General features: G+C 46.8%; 1 protein-coding gene across 4 annotated transcripts in view; it reads left to right on the forward strand.

Annotated features, from left to right (window-relative positions):
* Nucleotides 1-20,454, forward strand: part of TM9SF4 (transmembrane 9 superfamily member 4) — a 53,264-nt gene that overhangs the window by 13,594 nt on the left and 19,216 nt on the right. For 2 of the 4 annotated variants that reach the window (XM_069548300.1, XM_069548301.1), the window contains exons 2-8: nt 6,872-6,985; nt 11,970-12,069; nt 16,969-17,137; nt 17,237-17,366; nt 18,574-18,697; nt 19,979-20,097; nt 20,201-20,312. In XM_069548300.1, coding sequence (XP_069404401.1) covers nt 6,872-6,985; nt 11,970-12,069; nt 16,969-17,137; nt 17,237-17,366; nt 18,574-18,697; nt 19,979-20,097; nt 20,201-20,312 — 868 coding nt within the window. The remainder of the gene's footprint in view (nt 1-6,871; nt 6,986-11,969; nt 12,070-16,968; nt 17,138-17,236; nt 17,367-18,573; nt 18,698-19,978; nt 20,098-20,200; nt 20,313-20,454) is intronic. The other 2 variants (XM_069548302.1, XM_069548303.1) reach the window with 1 other exon arrangement.

Raw genomic sequence — 20,454 nt, forward strand, 5'->3', positions numbered from 1 at the left:
ATCTAGGGCTGAACATTACAGTGTCTCTGGAGCAGAAGTGTGCTGGACACATATACACCCTTCCCCCAAACACATACACGTACTCAGTTACCAGAGTAATCTTTACAACTGCAGATACTCCTTTCCTCCTTAAAGTTCTTCAGAGTCTCTCCAGTGCACAAAGGACAAAGCCCAGACTCCTCAGTGTGGCTTTGTGTGATGTATCCCTTACGTACCTTCCAGCCTCCTGTCTGCACAGACCTATTCATGCTTTCGACTCACAGAATGATCCATGAACTACAAGTGTTGTCATCACCTGTGAGCTTGTAAGAAATACACTCTCCACCCCTACCTCTAGGCCTGCGGAATCAGACTCTGCCTTTTAACAACGCCTCCAGGTGATCTATATGTACATCAGAGTTCCAGTAGCACCAACCTACACCTCATCTGCCAAAAACTCCTTATGGTTGCCCCCAGGCCTTTGTCCCTGCGTTTCACTCTTTATGCAGCACTCCCTCCTTCTCTCTCCTTTCCTTTGGAGGAGACTTGAATGCTTAGATTGACACCACACCCCTCCAAGACTGGGCGGGCTTGTTGCTGCTCTTGTGTACTCCGTAGCCTCTTGGCTGCTAGGATTAAAAGACTAGGCCCTCCATAGCAACTGGGACCTAGCATTGCAATTGGCTGATGACTTATCTGTCCCACAACTGGCTCGTGGGGGTGCATTCTGTGAGGCTGGCACAGTGCCTGACAAATAGTAGGTGCTCTGTGTAGCGAACTCCTTTCTGTTCTGGTTAGAGCATGGACCTTGGAGAGAGACTGCTTTCATCTCTGAAATGAGAACAATAAGAGTCTCTGCCTCATACGGTGGTTGTAAAGATTAATTGTGTTGCTGCTTGAAAAGAACCTAGAACTGTGCCTGGCACATGGTCAGTGTCCAGCAAATGTTAGCTGACATTGTTATCACTGTCATCATTACATGTGCATCATCGTATAATGCAGCTCACCTTCCTGAAAAGAGCATACTGTTTCTCTACATTCTGATCTTGAACAAGTTATATAATCTCTGGGTCTCAGGTTAACCGGCAGTCATCTGGGAAATGGTGATAGAAATCCCCAGGTAGTGGTAGTTGTGAGAATGGTGTGAGTCAGTGTTTGTAAAGTGCTGAGCACAAAGTGGGGACTTGGCACGTGGAAGAGGCTGTACCACAGTGCCTTGTACTTACTTTTAGCTGCTTAGTGACTCTGTGACTTCCTGTTACTTTTTAATGTTGTTTTTCGCCAAGGTGAGTATTTTTCATCTTTTTGTTTGTTTGGTTTTTTTGTGTGTACTTGCTCCATTGGTTTGAGACTTTGGAATAAAAGTATATTGAAGTCTTTCGGGATTTGCTTTTCATTCTTCTGCAACCTGAGGTCTCATGGAGCCCTTCAGTTCCTATGGGCAGTGTCTCTCTGCTAAGATTAGAGGACTCTGTTACAAAAGAACTGGAGTAACTTCTTAGATTTAATTGGCTTGATAGCCATAAGAGATTATAATCATCTGCCCTGGCCTCAATTGACAGTTATCAGATAAGGCAAGTCTGGTGTTGAGCTTCCTAGGAAGGGAAATTTAGAACACACACAGACACGCATGCACGCACGCACACGCACACACACACACTTGAGTTCAGTTCAGTTCAGTCGCGTCCAACTCTTTGCACCCCCATGAGTTGCAGCACGCCAGGCCTCCCTGTCCATCACCAACTCCCGGAGTTCACTCAAACTCACGTCCATTGAGTCGGTGATGCCATCCAGCCATCTCATCCTCTATCGTCCCCTTCTCCTCCTGCCCCCAATCCCTCCCAGCATCAGAGTCTTTCCCAGTGAGTAAACTCTTCACATGAGGTGGCCGAAGTACTGGAATTTCAGTTTTAGCATCATTCGTTCCAAAGAACACCCAGGACTGACCTCCTCTAGAATGGACTGGTTGGATCTCCTTGCAGTCCAAGGGACTGTCAAGAGTCTTCTCCAATATATATATATTTAAATTTTATTGAAGTATAGTTGATTTACAGTGTTGTATTAATTTCTGCTATACAGCAGGGTGATTCAGTTATACATATATATTCTTTTTCATTATGGTTTATCACAGGTTATTGAATATAGTTTCCTGTGTGGTACAGTGGGAAACTCCCAATCCTTTCTTCCCTCTTCCCCATTGGCAGCTACAAGTCTATTCTCGGTATCTGCGAGTCTGTTTCTGTTTTGTAGGTATGTTCGCTTGTGTCATATTTTAGATTCCACTTGTGAGTGATATCTTATGGTATTTGTCTTTCTCTTTCTGACTTAGTGTGATAATCTCTAGGCCCATCCATGTTGCTGCAAATGGCATTATTCCATCCTTTTTATGGCTGAGTAGTATTCCATTGTCTGTGTGTGTGTGCGCGCACGCATGCGTGTGTGTGCATGTGCGTGTGCATACACCACATCTTCTTTATCCATTCATCTGTCAGTAGACACCTAGGTGTCCTCCATGTCTTGACCATTGTAAATGGTGCTGCTGTCAATATAGGGGTGAATGGATCTTTTTGAATTATAGTCTTTTTCTGGATATGTATCTAGGAGTGGGATCGCTGGATCATAAGGAAACGATTTTTAGTTTTTTGAGAAACCTTCATGCTGTTTCCTATAGTGAGTGCACCAGTTTTCATTCCCACCGCCACCAGCACTGTAGGAGGTAGAACACATATATTTTTGATTAGCAAGAAATAACGATGCTAACTGTGGGCTTTTCATATGTGGCCTTTATTGTATTGAGGTAAATTCCTTTTATGGGCTTCCGTGGTGGTTCAGACAGTAAAGAATCCGCTTGCACTGTGGGAGACCTGGGTTGGATCCTTGGGTTGGGAAGATCCTCTGGAGGAGGGCATGGCAACCCACTCCAGTATTCCTGCCTGGAGAATCTATGTTCCATGTGGTTGCATGAATGGATGTTGAAATTTATTAAATGCTTTTTCTGAGTCTGTTGAAAAGTTTGGTTTTTTCCCTCTCATTTTGTTAATGTAGTTTATCACATTGATTGACTTACATTTGTTGAACCATCCTTATATGGTGGGATTAAGTCCCACTCGATCTTGGTGTCCGCTACTTTTAGTGAGGTGTGAGGTCCAATTTGCTGGCATGTGGTTGAGGATTTTTGCATCCGTGTTCATCCAGGGTACTAACCTATAGCCTGTAGCTGGTTTTCTTGTGGTGTCTGTGTCTGCTTTGGGTATGAGGGAGCTACTCATCTTATGAGTTTGGAAGTGTTCCCTCTTGTATTTTTGGAAGAGTTTAAGGATTAGTATTAACTCTTCTTTCAATGTTTGTTAGACTTTACCTTTGAAGCCATCTAGTCCTGTACTTTTCTTTGCTGGGAGATTTTTGATTACTGATTCAGTCTCTGTTTCATTCAATTTGTTGACCTATAAACGTTCCCCGTAGAACCTTATCCTTGTTATTTCTTAGGCTTCTGTTGTAATGTCTCTTCTTTCATTTCTGATTTTGAGTTTTTTTCTCCTCAGTGTTGCTAGGGTTTGTCAGTATTAGCTTTTTCAAAAAACCAACACAGTTCTGTTATTTTTTCTCTATTTTTAAAAGTCTCTTTTTAATTTATTTCTACTCTAATCTTGTTTCCTTACTTCTTCTAGCTTGGGCTTAGTTTGTTCTTTTCCTGGTTCCTTGAGGTGTAAAGCTGGTTTGTTTTTTAATCCATTCAGCCACTCTGTGCCTTTTGATTCCGAATTTAATCCATTTACTCTCCAGGTTAGTCTAATGTGCATCATGGTTGAGAACCACTATCTTAGATATACAGATAGGCTATGGACATAATAGATGTCTCAAAGAGTCTCAGTGTAGGTCCTTGGATGGGTGGGAGGTACCACAAACTCCTTAAATTTGAAGATTTGAAAATCAGTTACCAAGGGGGTATAGCTAAGTTAAGAACCATAGTGTTCAACCTCTATGTGAATGAACGATTTTATGTTTTTATAGATCAGAGGTTGCTTGATGCTTATTATTAGCTTGTTTGATAAGAGTTTATCGAGTAGTCCTACCAAGAAAGCCAGACAAGTGATTCATGTAGGTGGAGAGAGAGCAGATACTTAAACCATAATACAGCATGAGAAGTGCTAATAGTGGTGTGTTAAACAAGTACAGATTTAAATATTTGTCAAGTAACTTAAGTAGCCGTCTTTGAACATATATAGATGTGAAAGTTCATTTGGGTATTGGGTAGTTTCCGATTTCTTGCCTTTAGTGTTGTGATAGAAATATTCATAAAGAGCCTTAAAAAATAACGAAAAAAGAGAATAATTCCTCCTGTGGAGATCTGAGGAGTTCTTGAAGGAAGAAGCATTACCTACACGGGACCTCCGAGTGTAGGTAGGACCTGAATAAGGTGAGAGCAAGTGTCGGAAACACCCTGAGCAAAGCCCTTGAAGGCAGCCTCACTTGGGCAAGTCTGCTCACCAAAGACAGGGACAACCTTAGGGCCTTCCTGAAGGCTTAGAAAGAAACAGTGGGAGCTGCTGATGGAAAAACATCTTGGAGCCAGCAGGTGGAGTTCCTTCCATACCAAGCTAGAATTGGCCCTAACCTAGGCATTTGGAACAGTGATGTTTTCTTTTGCCTGATTTATTTCATTATTTTTCTTAATTGGTATAAATTTGTATAATCCCCTAAGAAGAACTGGAAAATACAGATCTGTTGTGCTTAGTCGCTCAGTCATGTCCAACTATTTGCTACCCCATGGACTGTGGCTTGCCAGGCTCCTCTGTCCATGGGGATTCTCCTGTCAAAAATACTGGAATGGGTTGCCATGCCCTCCTGCAGGGCATCTTCCCAACCTAGGGATCAAACTTAGGTCTTCCACATGGCAGGCAGACTCTTTACCATCTGAGCCATCAGGGAAGCCCAATTACAGATATACAGAAAAGGAAGACATTGCCTCATTTTCTCAAACATAACTTTAAAAAGCGGAGCAGATCTTGCTGAGCAAGGTTCTATTCCCTAATTTTTCTACTTAAATCTAAAGCTCAGATATTCCTACTGAAAAAATACATCATCCTATTTAATAACTACATAAAAGGATACCCCATAATTTGACCCATTCCACTAATATTGGATATTTTACTGTTGTAAGTTATGAACTATTTCACTATTTTAAATAATCCTGGGGTGAACATTCTTTTATGTACATCTTGGCATTTTTGGTATATTTTTCTGAACATATCTAGTATTGGGTTGTCCAAGAAGTTAATTCGCGTTTCCTGTCCTAGCAGGGTCAAAGAGTGTCCAGTTCTGGGGGGCTTTTGTTACAGAGTATCAGACTGCCCCCCCAAAAATGTTTCAGTTTATAATCCCTCCAGCCATATGAGAATATCAAAGCAGTGGCATTTTAATAGCTAAAACTAACAGTATCATCTTGGTATGGTCGTTAATTCTAAACCAAATTTCTGAATTGCTTTTGGTTGCAAAAATATTAAGAATCTGGCATATTACGGAAATCATCCTTTGCCATGTTTCATCTGTTGATTCTTCCTCTAAGATAAATTGTTCTGTGGTTTGTTGATGGTATCTGGATTACCTGTTTTCTGCATCATTTTCAAAAATTTAGAGTTAGCTTATTATTTTTAATTGACTTTTGGATGACAGTTTATATGCCAGTAGTACAGGATTTGTCTTTCTTGCATTTTATTACCTGGAATTCAGGTTCAGAGAGGAATTAGAGGAAAAGAAAGGACAGGATTTATTTCTCTCGCACAAAAGCACACACAATCTAAGGACTGCCCCATAAGGCCTAGCAAAGAGAGAGAGCCGGAATCTTCTGATGACTGTTCAAGCGGAGGAAGTCCTCCACTTGATGGAGAGGAGGTTGGATGCTGGTAAGTAGCCCACAGTCAGTAGGCTTTCTGTCACAGAAAGAAAGAATAAAAGTCTGTTTGTTGTTGTTGTTGTATCAAGGCAGGCCCATACTTCTGAATGCTTCCCTTTGTACGTGCATAGAATATCTCCAGAGGGATTTTCAAGGAACTGGTGCTAGCAGTTGTCTATGGGGAGCTGAAGAAGGAGGAAGATTTGTTTTTCATTGTTGTACCCATTTTTGCTGTTTGAGTCATTTACTGTGTATGTTTTACTTTTTCAAAATGTATTAAAATCTAGTTATTTTTTTAAAAACTCTTACCCATGGTTATGCAATGTGTTAACGTTAGAGGAGACTGAGTGAGGAGGCCATTTAGACAGCTAGTCAGTGGGGGCTTCTCTGAGGACTTGAGAGGGGCCTGAATGAAATAAGGGACTGGACATGAGCCAGGCAGGCATCTGTGGGAAGGACATTCTGGAGGAGGGAACGGTGAAGGTGATGGCCCGGAGGGTGCAGAAGGGCTCACCCTCAAGAAACAGTAAGAAGGCCAGTGTAGCTGGAGTCGAGATGGAATATGGGAGGTGGTGGGGTCAGGAGATGGCTTGTAGAAAAATACATTGGTAAATACAAGCTTCCTGACACCAGGAGCCCATTGCTGTGTAGAGAAGCAGAATTAACAGGGCGCTGTGAGCTTTGTCTCCCACTGGCCTGTGGGACAGTGATAACACGTGGAACAGTGACAGGAACATGGCTACAGGAGTGGGGAGCCCTGGCTCCTGTGTTAGTTTGCCCTGATGTTAATTACCGTGCTCAGTCTGTGGCTCATTTCTGGAAGTGCAGAATCTGCCTTGTATCACTTTGGGGGGCATTTGGATGGCAGTTCTTAGGGAGGTGCTCAGGCTTCTCAGAGTGGAGGTAAGATGGGGTCACTTGCAGCAGACATGAGGGTGCCGCAGAGGGTTGTTCACTTCTTTCCTCTGGTCTGACTGCTGCCTCTCTTCTTCCAAGCAGGATTGGTTGCCGTGGTCCCTACTGCTTTTCTCGCTCACGTGTGGCACAGGGGCCTTCTACGTTCCTGGGGTCGCACCAATCAACTTCCACCAGAACGATCCTGTTGAGATCAAGGTAAGTGTGTTCCGGGTCTATGGAAGCCTCTGTGCTGGGCCAGGGACCTGGCTGCAGGAGCACAGTGAGCGGTCACGTCCCTCCTGTGGTTGCAGAGATCACAGACCAGTCAGCCTGAGAGCAAGAGGGTCCCGGCTCAGAGCTGGAAGGAGTCCGCGCCGCCCCCCCCGCCCACCCCCAGGGCCCCGCAGTTCCAGGATCTCCTGCTCTCCGTCTCCCTCTGGGATTCTGTGCGTTCTCTCTCTGTGTTCCTCTCTCTCTTTCTCTTTCTGGCTCTGGCTCTATTTCTGGTTCTTTCAGTGTCTTTGTTTCTCTACTTTGACTTTCACAGGTGTCTCCATGTCTTTCTCCTATACTTACTTCTGTGTCTTTCTGTCTCTCTTTCTGTGTCTCTGTCTCTCTACCTGCCTCCTCCTCAGTGATGTTTCTGCCTCCCTTTTGGGGCTGTTCCATCCTCTGGGCTTCCCAGGTGGTGCAGTGGTAAAGAATCTGCCGGCCAAGCAGGAGACTCGAGTTCAATCCTTGGGTCAGGAAGATCCCCTGGAGAAGGCAGTGGCCACCCACTCCAGTATTCTTGCCTGGGAAATCCCATGGACAGAGGAGCCTGGCGGGCTACAGTCCCCGCGGTCACAAGGAGTCAGATGCGACTGTGGCACACGTGCACGCACATCCTCCTCTCTGTCGCCAGCTTTCTCTGCATAATTCATATCAGATGTGTGCACGCAGCCTATTATGGATTCTGTTTTTTCAGTTTTAGCTTCTGCCAGGATTCTGTGGTTTAGTATTTCTTAACTATGCACTGCATATCTGAGTGGTGGTATATGAGATAATTTTAAGTTGCTAACAAATATATTTTAATAACTGTTTTCTTTTAATTATACTATAAAATATAGCGATTACTTCAGCTCATGATTTCATGACTATCGTTGGTTTTCCATTTTTAATCGAGATAAAATGTTTGTTTCTTAAATGAGTGTATTTATCTAAAAATGAATCATACCCAAGCAAATAGTAGAATAAATGTTAGGTAGATAGGGCAAGTCAGTACATGAATGATTAGGGTTTGGAAAGCATTGTCCTAAATCAGAGTCCAGGCCACCTCACTTCTTCAGCTTAGGTGCCCACTTCCGTGTCAGTCACTTGTGACAGAGATTATGGGAGAGTCATTTTAAAATATGATTGATCAGGGGCAGTGGACAGTCTGACACCTTGGGTAATGTCTCCTATAACAACAGACTCTGAGTGGCATTCTCAAAGCCCCAAATAGGGCAGGGGGTTGATGGTGGACCTTTTTGTATTTAGTTTTCCCCAGAATTAAACTCTGAGGTGGAGCTTTGCTACATGAGATTTATTGTCTAGGCACTCAGGGTCGGCACTTGAGAGGGAATGAGCGAAGCAGGACTGAGCAGAGGGAGACCTTGAACTATGATACAGCAGAGTCCCTTGGAAAACTCTGGCACTGCAGTGGCTGGCCCTGCAAAGCTGTCTTATATTAAGGCGCGAGGACCAGCCACCAGGGAGGGCTGCCGCCTTGTACCAGAGCTCCCAGCTAAAGGAACTCCTCTCTCAGTTCAGTCGCTCAATCATGTCTGACTCTTTGCGACCCCTGAACCACAGCACGCCAGGCCTCCCTGTCCATCACCAGCTCCTGGAGTCTACCCAAATCCATGTCCATTGAGTCGATGATGCCATCCAACCATCTCATCCTCTGTTGTCCCCTTCTCCTGCCCTCGGTCTTTCTCAGCATCAGGGTCTTTTCAAATGAGTCAGCTCTTTGCATCAGGTGGCCAAAGTATTGGAGTTTCAGCCTCAACATCAGTCCTTCCAATGAACACTCAGGACTGATCTCCTTTAGGATGAACTGGTTGGATTTCCTTGCAGTCCAAGGGACTCTCAAGAGTCTTCTCTGACACCACAATTCAAAAGCATCAATTCTTCGGCACTCAGCTTTCTTTATAGTCCAACTCTCACATCCATACTTGACCACTGGAAAAACCATAGCCTTGACTAGACAGACCATTGTTGGCAAAGTAATGTCGCTGCTTTTTAATATGCTGTCTAGGTTGGTCATAACTTTCCTTCCAAGGAGTAAGCCATCACCCAAATACAACTGCTCCTAATGCTTCTGGATATTTTTCTTAGTCTTTTTCTCTGTGCAGTGTTTACAGCCTAGTATACTTGGCATTCTCGCACTTCCATAAACCCCCAGCTTCTTGACTATATCAGTCCCCCATAGGCAAAATAGTTGAAATTTTTAGTAGTCCTTCAAATCCTTAGCAATTCTGTAAAAAGGGCTAGCAAAATTTATAAAGTTATGAAAATAAATTCTGCTCCTAAAATGTACATTTCTTACTTCATTATTGTGTTCTTGGGAAACCACATCTCTACTGATCTGTGCAAAAGCAAAGCAGAGAGCTTGTAAGAAAATACAGTTTTCATCCTAAGCATCCGGTGTTCAAAAGGGAGAGCAGAAGACCAGAGGGTCCTGAAGGGCTGGGACGCGCTGTCGTGTACTACACATGCCTTTGTTTGCCACCACATTTTGGGTATTTGCAAAATTATAAATTGCTACATGTCATGCTTACTTGGGGCATTAGATTCAGGCAACTTTGCATTATCTAGGGGGAGTTAACTGATTTAGAGGTTAAAAATATGATGCATTTGTGGAAAATCGAAAACTATCACAAATCAAGTTCTAGAAGGGCTGGAATTTTATCTTTTTTGGTTACTGCTGTGTCACCAGCTCCTAGTACGTAGCCTGGCAGGGTGGGTAAATACACATGATGAATTACTGTTAGAAAGTGCATTTGGAGCTATGTAGTGTAACAAGCAAAGGCTCCATTCCATGTGTTGCATTGCTGTGAGCATCCCTCTTCCTTGCAAGTCCGTTTGTAATTTTGGGGAGCAATAATCAAAGTAACATGCCAGGCATTATGCGTGGCTTAGCTCAAGATGCCCCTGTCAAGAGCCCTCTGAGGCAGATTACTGTATATTTTAGAGATTTACTGAACATTTTACAGTTATGAAAACTGAGGCCCAAGGAAGTGAACCATCTTGCCCAAGGATACATTGTGATAGAGACATAGGGTTAGTTTCAGAGCCTAGCTCTTCACCACTGCAGGACCTTCCTCCCAGTGCCTCAGCCAGAAGCCCCCTCCAGAGCAAAGCTTGTGGTGTGGGGAAGGCTGGGTGGTTCTGGCTTCAGTCCTGCCAAGCTGGGTGTGTGAGAACATACGTGTGGGTGGGAAGAGAGAGGGCGGGAGGGGACATAAAGGTGAGACTGTCTCTTTGTAATGTGGATTCTTTTTTGATTGTCCAAGAGGAGAGAATATTACGAGACACAAAATAATAGGCAGTTACAACAGATAATAACTTTTTGATTATTTTGCTTCAAGCAATTTATGAAATGCTTCATAGAGGCCCCCAGTTCTCAATCCAACATCTAAAAAAGCTCTGAAACCAGGGTTTTTCTAAATTCATTGTAGGCAAGACCTGACCTGAATTTTTTTATTGACTTTATTTGTCCCATTTAGTATAATTATTTTTACATTTCTTTGTACAAACAGTCATTGAATGTGGGGTACTACTCCATATCCAGCTGGGAGGTGTTATAAAACCACATTGCTCTCTTAAAATTAGAAAAATTCCTAATTCCAAAACAAGAGTTTTAAGTAAGGATTGGACCTGGATTTTTAAAATTATTTATACTTTGAGATGGTGTATAAGGAATGGTCAATAGAGTCTAAACAGCAAAGATAATTTTAGTTGCATTTAAAATTTATTTTTTGCAGCATTTTGATTGGTTCTATTTTATCCGTGATTTGGGGAGTAGTCTGTGGCTGTCACTGTTTCCAGAGCTACATTCTTGCATCAGTTCCTAAATGTTCTCCTTCATGGTCTTCTTAAACTTCATCTTTAATGGTTGCATAATATTTAATTGAATGACTAATTTATGATTTATTGGCCAGTTTCCCATAATGGAGCTTTTAGCTGTTTTTCTGCTATTTTCCTCTCGTTTTCCATTGTGCAGACATTTGGTGAGCACCTCCTATATGCCTAGATCTGTAGGCACAGTGGCTACATAGGTGAGCAAGATACATACGGTCCTTGCCCTCATGAACCTTAAATCTTAAATTCCAGTAGGGGAGGCTGATTTCTTTTGGGAAAAAAAAAAATCAAATAATTATATTTTACCAGACATGCTACAAAGATAACTAGGAGTGTTGAAGTAGAGGAAGTGAGGGAATTCCTTTGGTAAGATGATTAGGAAAGGACTCAAAGGTGAAGAATTTCAGCTGAAACCCCAGTGGCTCAGCAGTAAAGAATCTGCCTACAGTGCAGGAGGAGACAGGGGTTCGATCCCTGGGTCAGGAAAATCCCCCGGAGGAGGGAATGGCAACCCACTCCAATACTCTTGTCTGCAGAATCCCATGGACAGAGGAGCCTGGTGGGCTACATACAGTCCATGGGGTTGCAAAGAGTCGGACATGACTGAAGAGACTGAGCGTGCAAATGTGAGGAGGAGCCAGAATCAAGCCAAGAGGAGCAGGGTTCCAAGCTGGAGGCGGAGGGGACGGGTCAGGCTCAAGGAAATAGAGGCAGAAGTCCACTGTGGTTAGGAATGAGGAGTGAGCTCTTTGTTCCTGACGTGTTTTCCCTCATTTGGAGTTACTTCCTTAGGAAAGATACCCAGAAGTGAAATTATAGGGTCAAAGAATATCAACATGTTAAGGACTCTGAGTATATATTGGATTTGGTTGTAATTTTAAACAAAATCTATAATGCAGTCTGAAACTAGTGAGCTGTGAAATAATTCAGAATTGTAGAGTATATTTATAGTATACCAAAGTTGTGTCTGCTGCAGTTAGTTTGCTTTTTAGATAATAATACTGAGTATACTGAAGATGAGTGGGTACCAGGGAGGATTGTAGAAGGTCCCCTTGTTTTCTGGGTTGAGGAATAATGGCCTCTCTTCTCCCACCAGGCTGTGAAGCTCACCAGCTCTCGCACCCAGCTACCTTACGAATACTACTCGCTGCCCTTCTGCCAGCCCAACAAAATAACCTACAAGGCAGAGAATCTGGGTAAGTTCTTCTCTGGCACTGCTGTTACCCTGTCGCAAAGAGGAACTCAGATCTTTTCATAATGATAATAGCAGTTAACCCTTAGATAGCACATACTGTGTGCTGGACGCCATTCTACATAGTTTGTTTATATATTAGCTCGTTTAATCTTCACAACATCCTGAAGGAGGTAGTTGTATTTATTCCTGTTTTTACAGATTAAGTAACTTGTCACTGGTTATACTGTAAATTAATAGCTAAGCTGGACTTGGAATCTCTGTAGTCAGGCTTCAGAGTTGGAGCCCTTGGCTACTGTTCAGACTGGCTCTTCTTGATTTCCAGATATCCCCTTCTGTCTCTCATGGCTTCTGTAACGTGCTCTCCTTTTAATTAAGAGTGAGTGATTATCTCTGGCCTTGATGGAAGCAGACATCACTATAGTTCTTGCTAAGCTGTTCAGGCCTCGCCTCAAATAATGTGTGAAGCAGCCACCAGAGTGTCTGGCATATGTGTTCATAAATAGCAGCCGTTTTACTTTAATTCAAATAATTCTTCATTTGGTAGAATTTCAGGCTTAAAAGAAAAAATGTTTGGAGGACTCTGTTGAGGACATGATTATTAGTACTTTGTGCCTGTCTCACTTTAAGTCCTGGAGATAAAAAATTGGAAGGATGTCCCTCCACCCCACCGACTTTGAGAAAATGAAGAGACTTTCTTCTTCTCTTACAGCTTAGGGAGCGGGAAGGAGAGAACTGGTTATTGAGCAAGCCCCTAAAAGGGCCGCCTTCTCTGTCGGGGCTGAACATGGTTCTGATGTTTCCAGAACCTCTAGCCAGTGTCTGTACCTCCTGTTGGGTATCGGGCATCCCAGGCCAGCTGGGGCAGACTTTGACCTAAAGCAGGCAACACCACCAGTCCCCAAGTCTCCCCTGATGCTGTTGAACGGAGGTTGATCTTAGGGCCCAGGCTGTTCCTGCTCACCTGCTGCATACCCTTCTTTTCCTGTTTTTTAGAATCATTCCCTTGTTATTCACTTTTGGCCGTGCTGGGTCTCTGTTGCTGTACGCAGGCTTCCTCTAGTTGCGGCAAGTGGGGACGGCTGTCTGGTTGCAGCGCCCGGGCTCAGCAGTGTGGCACGTGGGCTCAGCAGTTGCATGCAGCTCGTGGATGCTACAGTGTGGGCTCAGTAGTTGTGCATGGGCTTAGTTGCACTGCAGCACATGGAATCTTCCCAGACCAGAGCTCAAACCCACGTTCTCTGCGTTGGCAGGTGGATTCTTAACCATTGGACCACTAAGCAAGTCCCGCTTAACCTTTTTTCTCTCTACATCACGCCATGTTCCCAGCACCCTGCTGCTACCAGGAATCCTGACCTGCTTTGTCCTCCAGACCCCTCACAGCAGCTCCTCCCTTCCCGTGAGCTGGTGTGGATTTGTCCACAGCCCAAAACTCAACAGTTGGGCACACCTCAGTGTGATACTAGGTGATCTGAACCTCCGTGAAGCTAGGGAATGTTCCTGCCTCATGGAAATGGAAACTGGAGTGTACAGAAGTTATCCTGCCACACTGTATCTTATTCCATCTTTGTGTAGTGCCTCCCTCTGTGGCCCAGAGGCTCTTTGAGCAATGGGATCATGTCCTACATTTCTCTGTCTTTCTCTGCCACTTCTGACCCAGCCTCTCACACATCGTCATCATTCAGTTAAAGTTAACTGTCCTCCCTGAGTGGAGCAGAAACAGCCTTGAGCGAATGCCTGTTGGGTTGCAGGCCTTGTTCTCTTCGTCATCATTATCATCACCGTTAGTCCTTACATGGCTCTCACAATGAGCCAGGGTTCTGAGCCTGTCTGTGCTTTAACTTAGTTAATTTTCACAACAGCCCTCTGAGGTAGCTACTCTTAAAATCCACTTGTCATGGACAAGGGAAGTGAGCCACAGGAGGTGAAGTCACTTGCCTCAGGTTACTCACCGAGTTGCTGGCAGAGCCCAAGAACTGTGGCTTCAGGGTCCAGAGCCTCAGGCAGCACAGTCTGTGTACCGCCTCAGTTGGTTCCCACTGTGACTGCACAGCCAGGTACGCTGGCCTCCATGCCAGAGTAGAGGGCACAGCAGCTTCAGAGGTTTGAAAAAGTTGCTCATGGTCAGGGGGTGGTGATTTTAACCCAGGTTTGTTTTGTTTCTCTTTTTACTATTTATTTTTACTTACTGATTTGGCTGCGCCAGGTCTTACTTGCAGCGTGCAGGATCTTGAATTGCAGCATCTGGGATCTAGTTCCCTGAGCAGGGATAGAGCCTGGGCCCCCTGCATGGGGAACACAGAGTCTTAGCCACTGGACCACCAGGAAGTTCCCTTAACCCAAGTTTTTTAACTCTAAAACAGTTCTTTCTGTTGGCGGCTCACCTGGTAAAGAATCCGCCTGCAATGTAGGAGACCTGGGTCCTATCCCTGGGTTGGGAAGATCCCCTGGAGGAGGGCATGGCAACCCACTCCAGTATTCTTGCTTGGAGAATTCCAGGGGCAGAGGAGACTTGTGGGCTACAGTGCATGGAGTCACAAAGAGTTGGACAAGACTGAGCAAGTAACACTTGGACTTTCACTTTTCTGTTGTCCAGACTGCCTTTTCCAGAAAGGTTCATTTGGGCTGTCTGAGGGCTGTGCTCCTGATTCTCAGATGAGTTTACCGATAAAGATTCATATGGTAGGGGGCTTGTGAGGGGACATCTGCAGCGGATGTGCTAGAGGACAGTGTCATTCTCTCTTCGAGTGGCCACTTAGCCTGCTGTTCGTTTAGTGTGGCTTGCTGACTGCTCCCAGCTTTAAAAGTTAAAAGGAATACTTCTCTATTAGAAATGAGCTGTTGTAGACCACTGTGTCCTCCTTCTTGGTTTAAATCTAATTTCTAAATATTGAGAAGTGATACCTGTCTTACTAGATCTGCAGCCCTGTTCCTCTCTCTGTATGTTCTTCCTTTCCTCAAGTGAGTCCCCTGTTGACCTCACTGAAGACAAGTGGGCGGTAGGGCATGTGGTAGAGGAAGGAGCCTGGGGACTTGAGCTAGAACTTGGTTGTAGAAGCCTCAGAGTCTTTCTGATATGCACCCGTCTTCCTCACTCATCCTTTGTATCAATCAGTACCAAGCCCCCTAGATTTCACCTCTTGGTAGCTCCTGATCGTGTACTTGTTTCCACCCTCCCCACACCCTGGAATGCAGCCACCATCACTGTTCGCTTGCACAGTGCCTGCCATCACCCCAGACAGTTCCTTGCATCTCTGATGTTTTCTTGACAAAATAGCCAGACTGATCTGTTACCAGAATCAGATAATGGCTTCTGCTGCCCCATTAGAAACCCTTTATTGATTTTTGTTGCTCTCTGGATGAAGATCAAACTTCTGTGTGGCCCACAGGCCCCCTAAGGTCCAGCTCTGGCCAGTCTCTCTGACTCACCTCAGGTCACCCTTGCTGTCTGCACTGCAGCCATACAGGCCTCTCAAGTTTACCCTGTCGTCTCCTCTTCCCCCAACTCTTCCCCCGAGAAAGGACCCTTTGCACATACTGTTCCTTCTGTCTAGACTAGCCTTTCCCTGTCTTTCTGTCTCTCTAATCCTCTTCCTTTAGAGCTCACTTCAAGTATCACTGCTTCCAAGAAGCTGTCCTAGGCCTGCTTCCCACGTCTCGAGCCAGTTCCTCTTATTGCACCATGTCTTCTCATTGTCCTGATTGCTTAGTCAGTGTGTTCCTACTAGACCGTAAGCTCCATGAATATGTCTGTACAACAGTGTGTCTTCAGAGCCCAGCATATAACCAGTACCCAGTTTAGAAGGAACAAATGAGCAAACAAACAAATGACTAGGCCAGGAGTCCCACATCAGGCAGGTCCACTCTGACAGGCCGTTAGACCAGGTGTGGGTTCAGGCATTAGTGCAAAGCCTATGGGCTTTGGTTCGTCTCCTTCAGCTCACCCCAGTTCCTCCTCATCCCAGTAGAATTGTCAGAATGGCTCCACATGAAAGCGCTGTTGGGTTTAGTCCCTGACTGCTTGGTGCCTGCTCACAGGACACCTGGCAACAGATTTTTCTGAGGTCATAGGTGTGCAAGGGTGTGCCAGTTCCTTAAGTAAGATGTTTTGGCTAAAAATCTCCAGTGCTGGATTTTACGCTGCCTCCCTCCCTGCCTAAACCGGGATCTGAAGACATGGAAATAAATCATGTGCCCTTGAAGAGCTCATAATCAGGTAGCAGGGCAGAAACTTGGACCATCAGTACACTGTGCAGAATCACAGCACTGACGTATGAAAAGGTGCAGAGGTGATGCTGGTGACAGAAGTAGTATTTGTTGCCTTCCTACTCTGTGTTTCTCACTGTAGTCCTATGAGATGGGTACTGTTATTCCCATTTTGCAGATGAGGAAATTGAGCCTCGTTGAGGTTAAATTACTTTCCAGGACTGCTGAGCTAGTAAGCTGCAGAGCCACGGTTCAGTAATCCTCGCTTTACCATCATACGATGCTCCCTCTGTGCTGAGGGCAGTCCAAGGAGAGAGACGAGCTGAGCCTCAAGGAGGTCAGGAAGGGCTTCCAGAGAGTGGAATAAAAGCTGAGCCTGCAGGTTGAGAAAGTTTCCCAGGAATGTGGGGCAGGGATTGGCAAAGGAAATGATAATGCGGCTCAGAGGCATGGGGTGACGGGGCATGTTTGATGTGCCCTGAAGAGTCTAGAGGTGCTAGAGCACAAAAGGGAGGCGGGGGCAACAGGTGGGGTCAGGTGGGCAAGCTTGGCCTGAACAGGCGGGGTATCACATTGAGTGTGCCAGGCTGCAGGACTGCTGGAAGCCTTCCAGGTGGGCCCTGTGTCTCCGTGGGTCTGCTGACCTCAGCAACCTCGGGGCTGAAGCTCTGAGCTCCATCTGTCTCTCTTATGGCAGGAGAGGTGCTGAGAGGGGACCGGATTGTCAACACCCCTTTCCAGGTTCTCATGAACAGTGAGAAGAAGTGTGAGGTTCTGTGCGGCCAGTCCAACAAGCCAGTGACCCTGACCGTGGAGCAGAGCCGGCTCGTGGCTGAGCGGATCTCAGAGGACTACTACGTCCACCTGTGAGTTGTCCTCTGCTTCCCGCCAGCCTTGGGTTCCCAGAGGGGAGGGCCCTGAGGGAGTGGCAGTCTGAGGGACTGAGCGGGGCCTTGGGTTTCCAGCATTGCGGACAACCTGCCCGTGGCCACCCGGCTGGAGCTCTACTCCAACCGCGATGGCGACGACAAGAAGAAGGAGAAAGATGTGCAGTTTGAACACGGCTACCGGCTCGGCTTCACAGACGTCAACAAGGTATTGGAATGCCCTAGTGTGCTGAGAGGGCTGGGGAGCCACGCCCCAGTCATGAGCACTTGGGGCCACAGAGCAGGGGGAAACCTACAGCTCTAGGCTTAGAACAGAAAATACAGGGATGGCCATGGCAAGTTCCTGCTGGTGCCCCCAGGTGTGGTCTGTCGGAAGTTTGGGTGCTGGTGGGCAGGGCGCTAGCAGATGCTACAGAGGAAGTGGAAAGTGCAGTGCCTGAAACCTCAGATTCTGTATAACTATATGATCATATGGATTATAAGAGTAACTCTGCCCACCCCACCCCCACCTCCAAAAAAAATCTGGAATTTCGTCAGTGTGTTAGAGAGTGAGCTAAGTGGTGGTCAAGAGCATACAGGTTCTCTGGGTTTTGAATCCTGCCTTACTAGTTGATGAGTGACCCTAATCCTACTTCTTTCACCTCTCTAAGCTTTGTGTTCCTTTTCTATAAAATGTATGTGATAGCCATACCTGCCCTTTGGGGGGTCGTGCAGAGTATATCAGACAATCTGTGTAAGCACTCTGCAGCACAGCCACTGAGAAATACGCTAGTGGTGCTGATTGTAATGGGGATTCTCTTATCTTCGTCGTTTTCCAAACTGAACACACATTACTTAGGGAGTAAAGAACAAGCACACTTCTTCCGAGGCACAGTCACTGTCCTCCAAGGGCTTCTGTCATAACTGGGGCGAGAACTGACAGTGAGAGGCCCTGGGGCTTGAGCCCCAATTCCAGTCCCACGGGCAGTGCCAGAGGAGTTCAGAGGGAGGGTCCGTGCATCCAGGGTGTCACGGAGGAGGTGGGCCTTGAAAACTAGAGAGGCTTGAGCTGCATGAAGTCGGGATGGCATTCTAGTTGAAGTGAACGCTGTGAACGGAGTTCAGGGTGGGGACCGTTCACGAGGCAGGGAGACATCCAGGGGAACAGTTGAACTAACCTGTCTGAGAATGTATGTCAGGGTTACAGGACAGAGGGCCTTGAATCCCAGCCTGTGGGTCTGGACTTTAGTAAGCCCCATTGAGCCCTGGAGGGTTCATGAGTAACGGACTGCTGTGAGAGCAGTGTATTTGGAAGGTTGGTGCGGCTGGGTCTGTTAAATGCGGGAAGGGACCGAATACCTGGCCGGCCTGCCTGTGTGGGTTTGCTGGTGGTTCCCTGGCTCCAGCTCCTTCGTCGCCTGTGTTGCCCTGCTCAGATCTACCTGCACAACCACCTCTCGTTCATCCTCTACTACCACCGGGAGGACCTGGAAGAGGACCGGGAGCACACGTACCGCGTCGTCCGCTTCGAGGTGATTCCCCAGAGCATCAGGCTGGAGGGTGAGTGGGTAGGTGTGGCCAGGGGGCAGGGCTGGGCGGGCCTGGGCTTCCATGCCCGGGGCCTCTGCGCCCTTGACTCCTGACGTGGCTGATAGGGGCCCAGCCAAGCTAGGGTCGCTGCATTCCCGTTAGAGAAAGCAGGGACAAGGGGAGAGCTGACACGCTGAGCCCTGGCCTGGCACCTGCCGGTTGACCCCCTCCCAGCCACCGGGGAGGTGTGTTCTGATTATGATGGGAACCAGAGGCTCAGAGAGCTCGGCGACTTGGCCATGACCAAACAGCAATTGGGCTTGGCTGGGCCCATCATAAGAACCAGCCAGCTCAAGAACAAGGGCCAGAGGTACAGACAGAGCTGTTGGGCAGCCAGTCTCAGTGTTTGTGCTTCTGCGGGTGAGTGAGTGGCGTAGACTAAAGTTGGCCCAGGGTCAGCTGTCCTGTGGGAATTTGAGAGCCCAGGCCCAGCCCTCTGGGCCTGACTGAACCTAGTCCGGCTTCACCTCGCCTGGCAGCCCTGGCTCACCACAGAGCGCACTTCCACTTAGTAGGCCTGGTCTTCTGTCCACCGTGGTGGTGGGTTTCGGGACTTTTTTTTTAAGGTGTGGAACCTGGTATTCAGACAAACAAAATAATACTCAGAAGTCTCTTGTAAAATGTAGACCCTGTGCTTTCGGGGCGCAGACTGCCTCTCCTCCCGTCAGTGTTGTGGGCGCAGCCTGACGTTCACTGTGTGAGTGTTTGACAGCAGCTGCTGCCCCCGTGGTTCTTCGAGGTTAGAGACCCTGTCTTGTTTTCTCACTGTTTTTAGCCCAGTACCAGGCAGGCAGTAGGCGCCTGCTTATTGTATGTTTGTTACTGAATGAATGGACGATGGCAGGATGAATGGATGAGTAAGTGGAGGGAGAAAGTGACTGAGGACTGATTGCTGGAGCGCCGGGACTCTGGGGACTGAATGAGCGAGGAAGCGTGTGAGACAGTGGGCTGGCGGGGTCTGTGTGTTGAATGGGACCAACTGAACAAGCAGGTGGATATTTGCTACGAGTGAAGGAAGAATCTGTTTGACGAAACAGGGACTCACACGCACTCCCTGCACGCACCTCTCTGCAACCCCTGAGGCTCTTTGAAAAGTCAGGGCTCCAGGGAGCACAGTTTTAAAGCTGTCGTTGCCAGCTCTTCTCCCAGCCTCTTCTCAGCAGCACGCCACCCCCATGTACGCCCCCAGAACAGTCCCTGGGTAGTGGCACCTGCCCTCCCAGGAACAGACTGAGTCTCTGTCTCTCGCAGACCTCAAAGCAGACGAGAAGAGCTCATGCACCCTGCCTGAGGGTACCAACTCCTCGCCCCAAGAAATTGACCCCACCAAGGAGAATCAGCTGTACTTCACGTACTCTGTGCACTGGGAGGTGAGAAGGGGCTGCAGCCACAGCTGTAGGGGAGGAGGGCTCGGCTGAGCGGGAGAGGTCAAGCAGGAGGCTTGGCTCTCAAGCACTTCCTCCCCACCGCCAGGAAAGTGACATCAAGTGGGCCTCTCGCTGGGACACTTACCTCACCATGAGTGATGTGCAGATCCACTGGTTTTCTATCATTAACTCCGTCGTGGTGGTCTTCTTCCTGTCAGGTGAGAGCTGTGGGCTGGAGGGTGGAAAGAACAAGGGGCTGAGGTGTCACATTGCTCACGGGGGACTTCTAGGGTGTTCTTGGAGCCCAGTGTGGGTCAGAAACGGACATCAGGGCTCTGTGGGGGCGTCAGGTACACAGAG

The sequence above is a fragment of the Ovis canadensis genome, chromosome 13, assembly GCF_042477335.2.
Source record: "Ovis canadensis isolate MfBH-ARS-UI-01 breed Bighorn chromosome 13, ARS-UI_OviCan_v2, whole genome shotgun sequence".
In the NCBI taxonomy this organism is placed as follows: domain Eukaryota; kingdom Metazoa; phylum Chordata; class Mammalia; order Artiodactyla; family Bovidae; genus Ovis; species Ovis canadensis.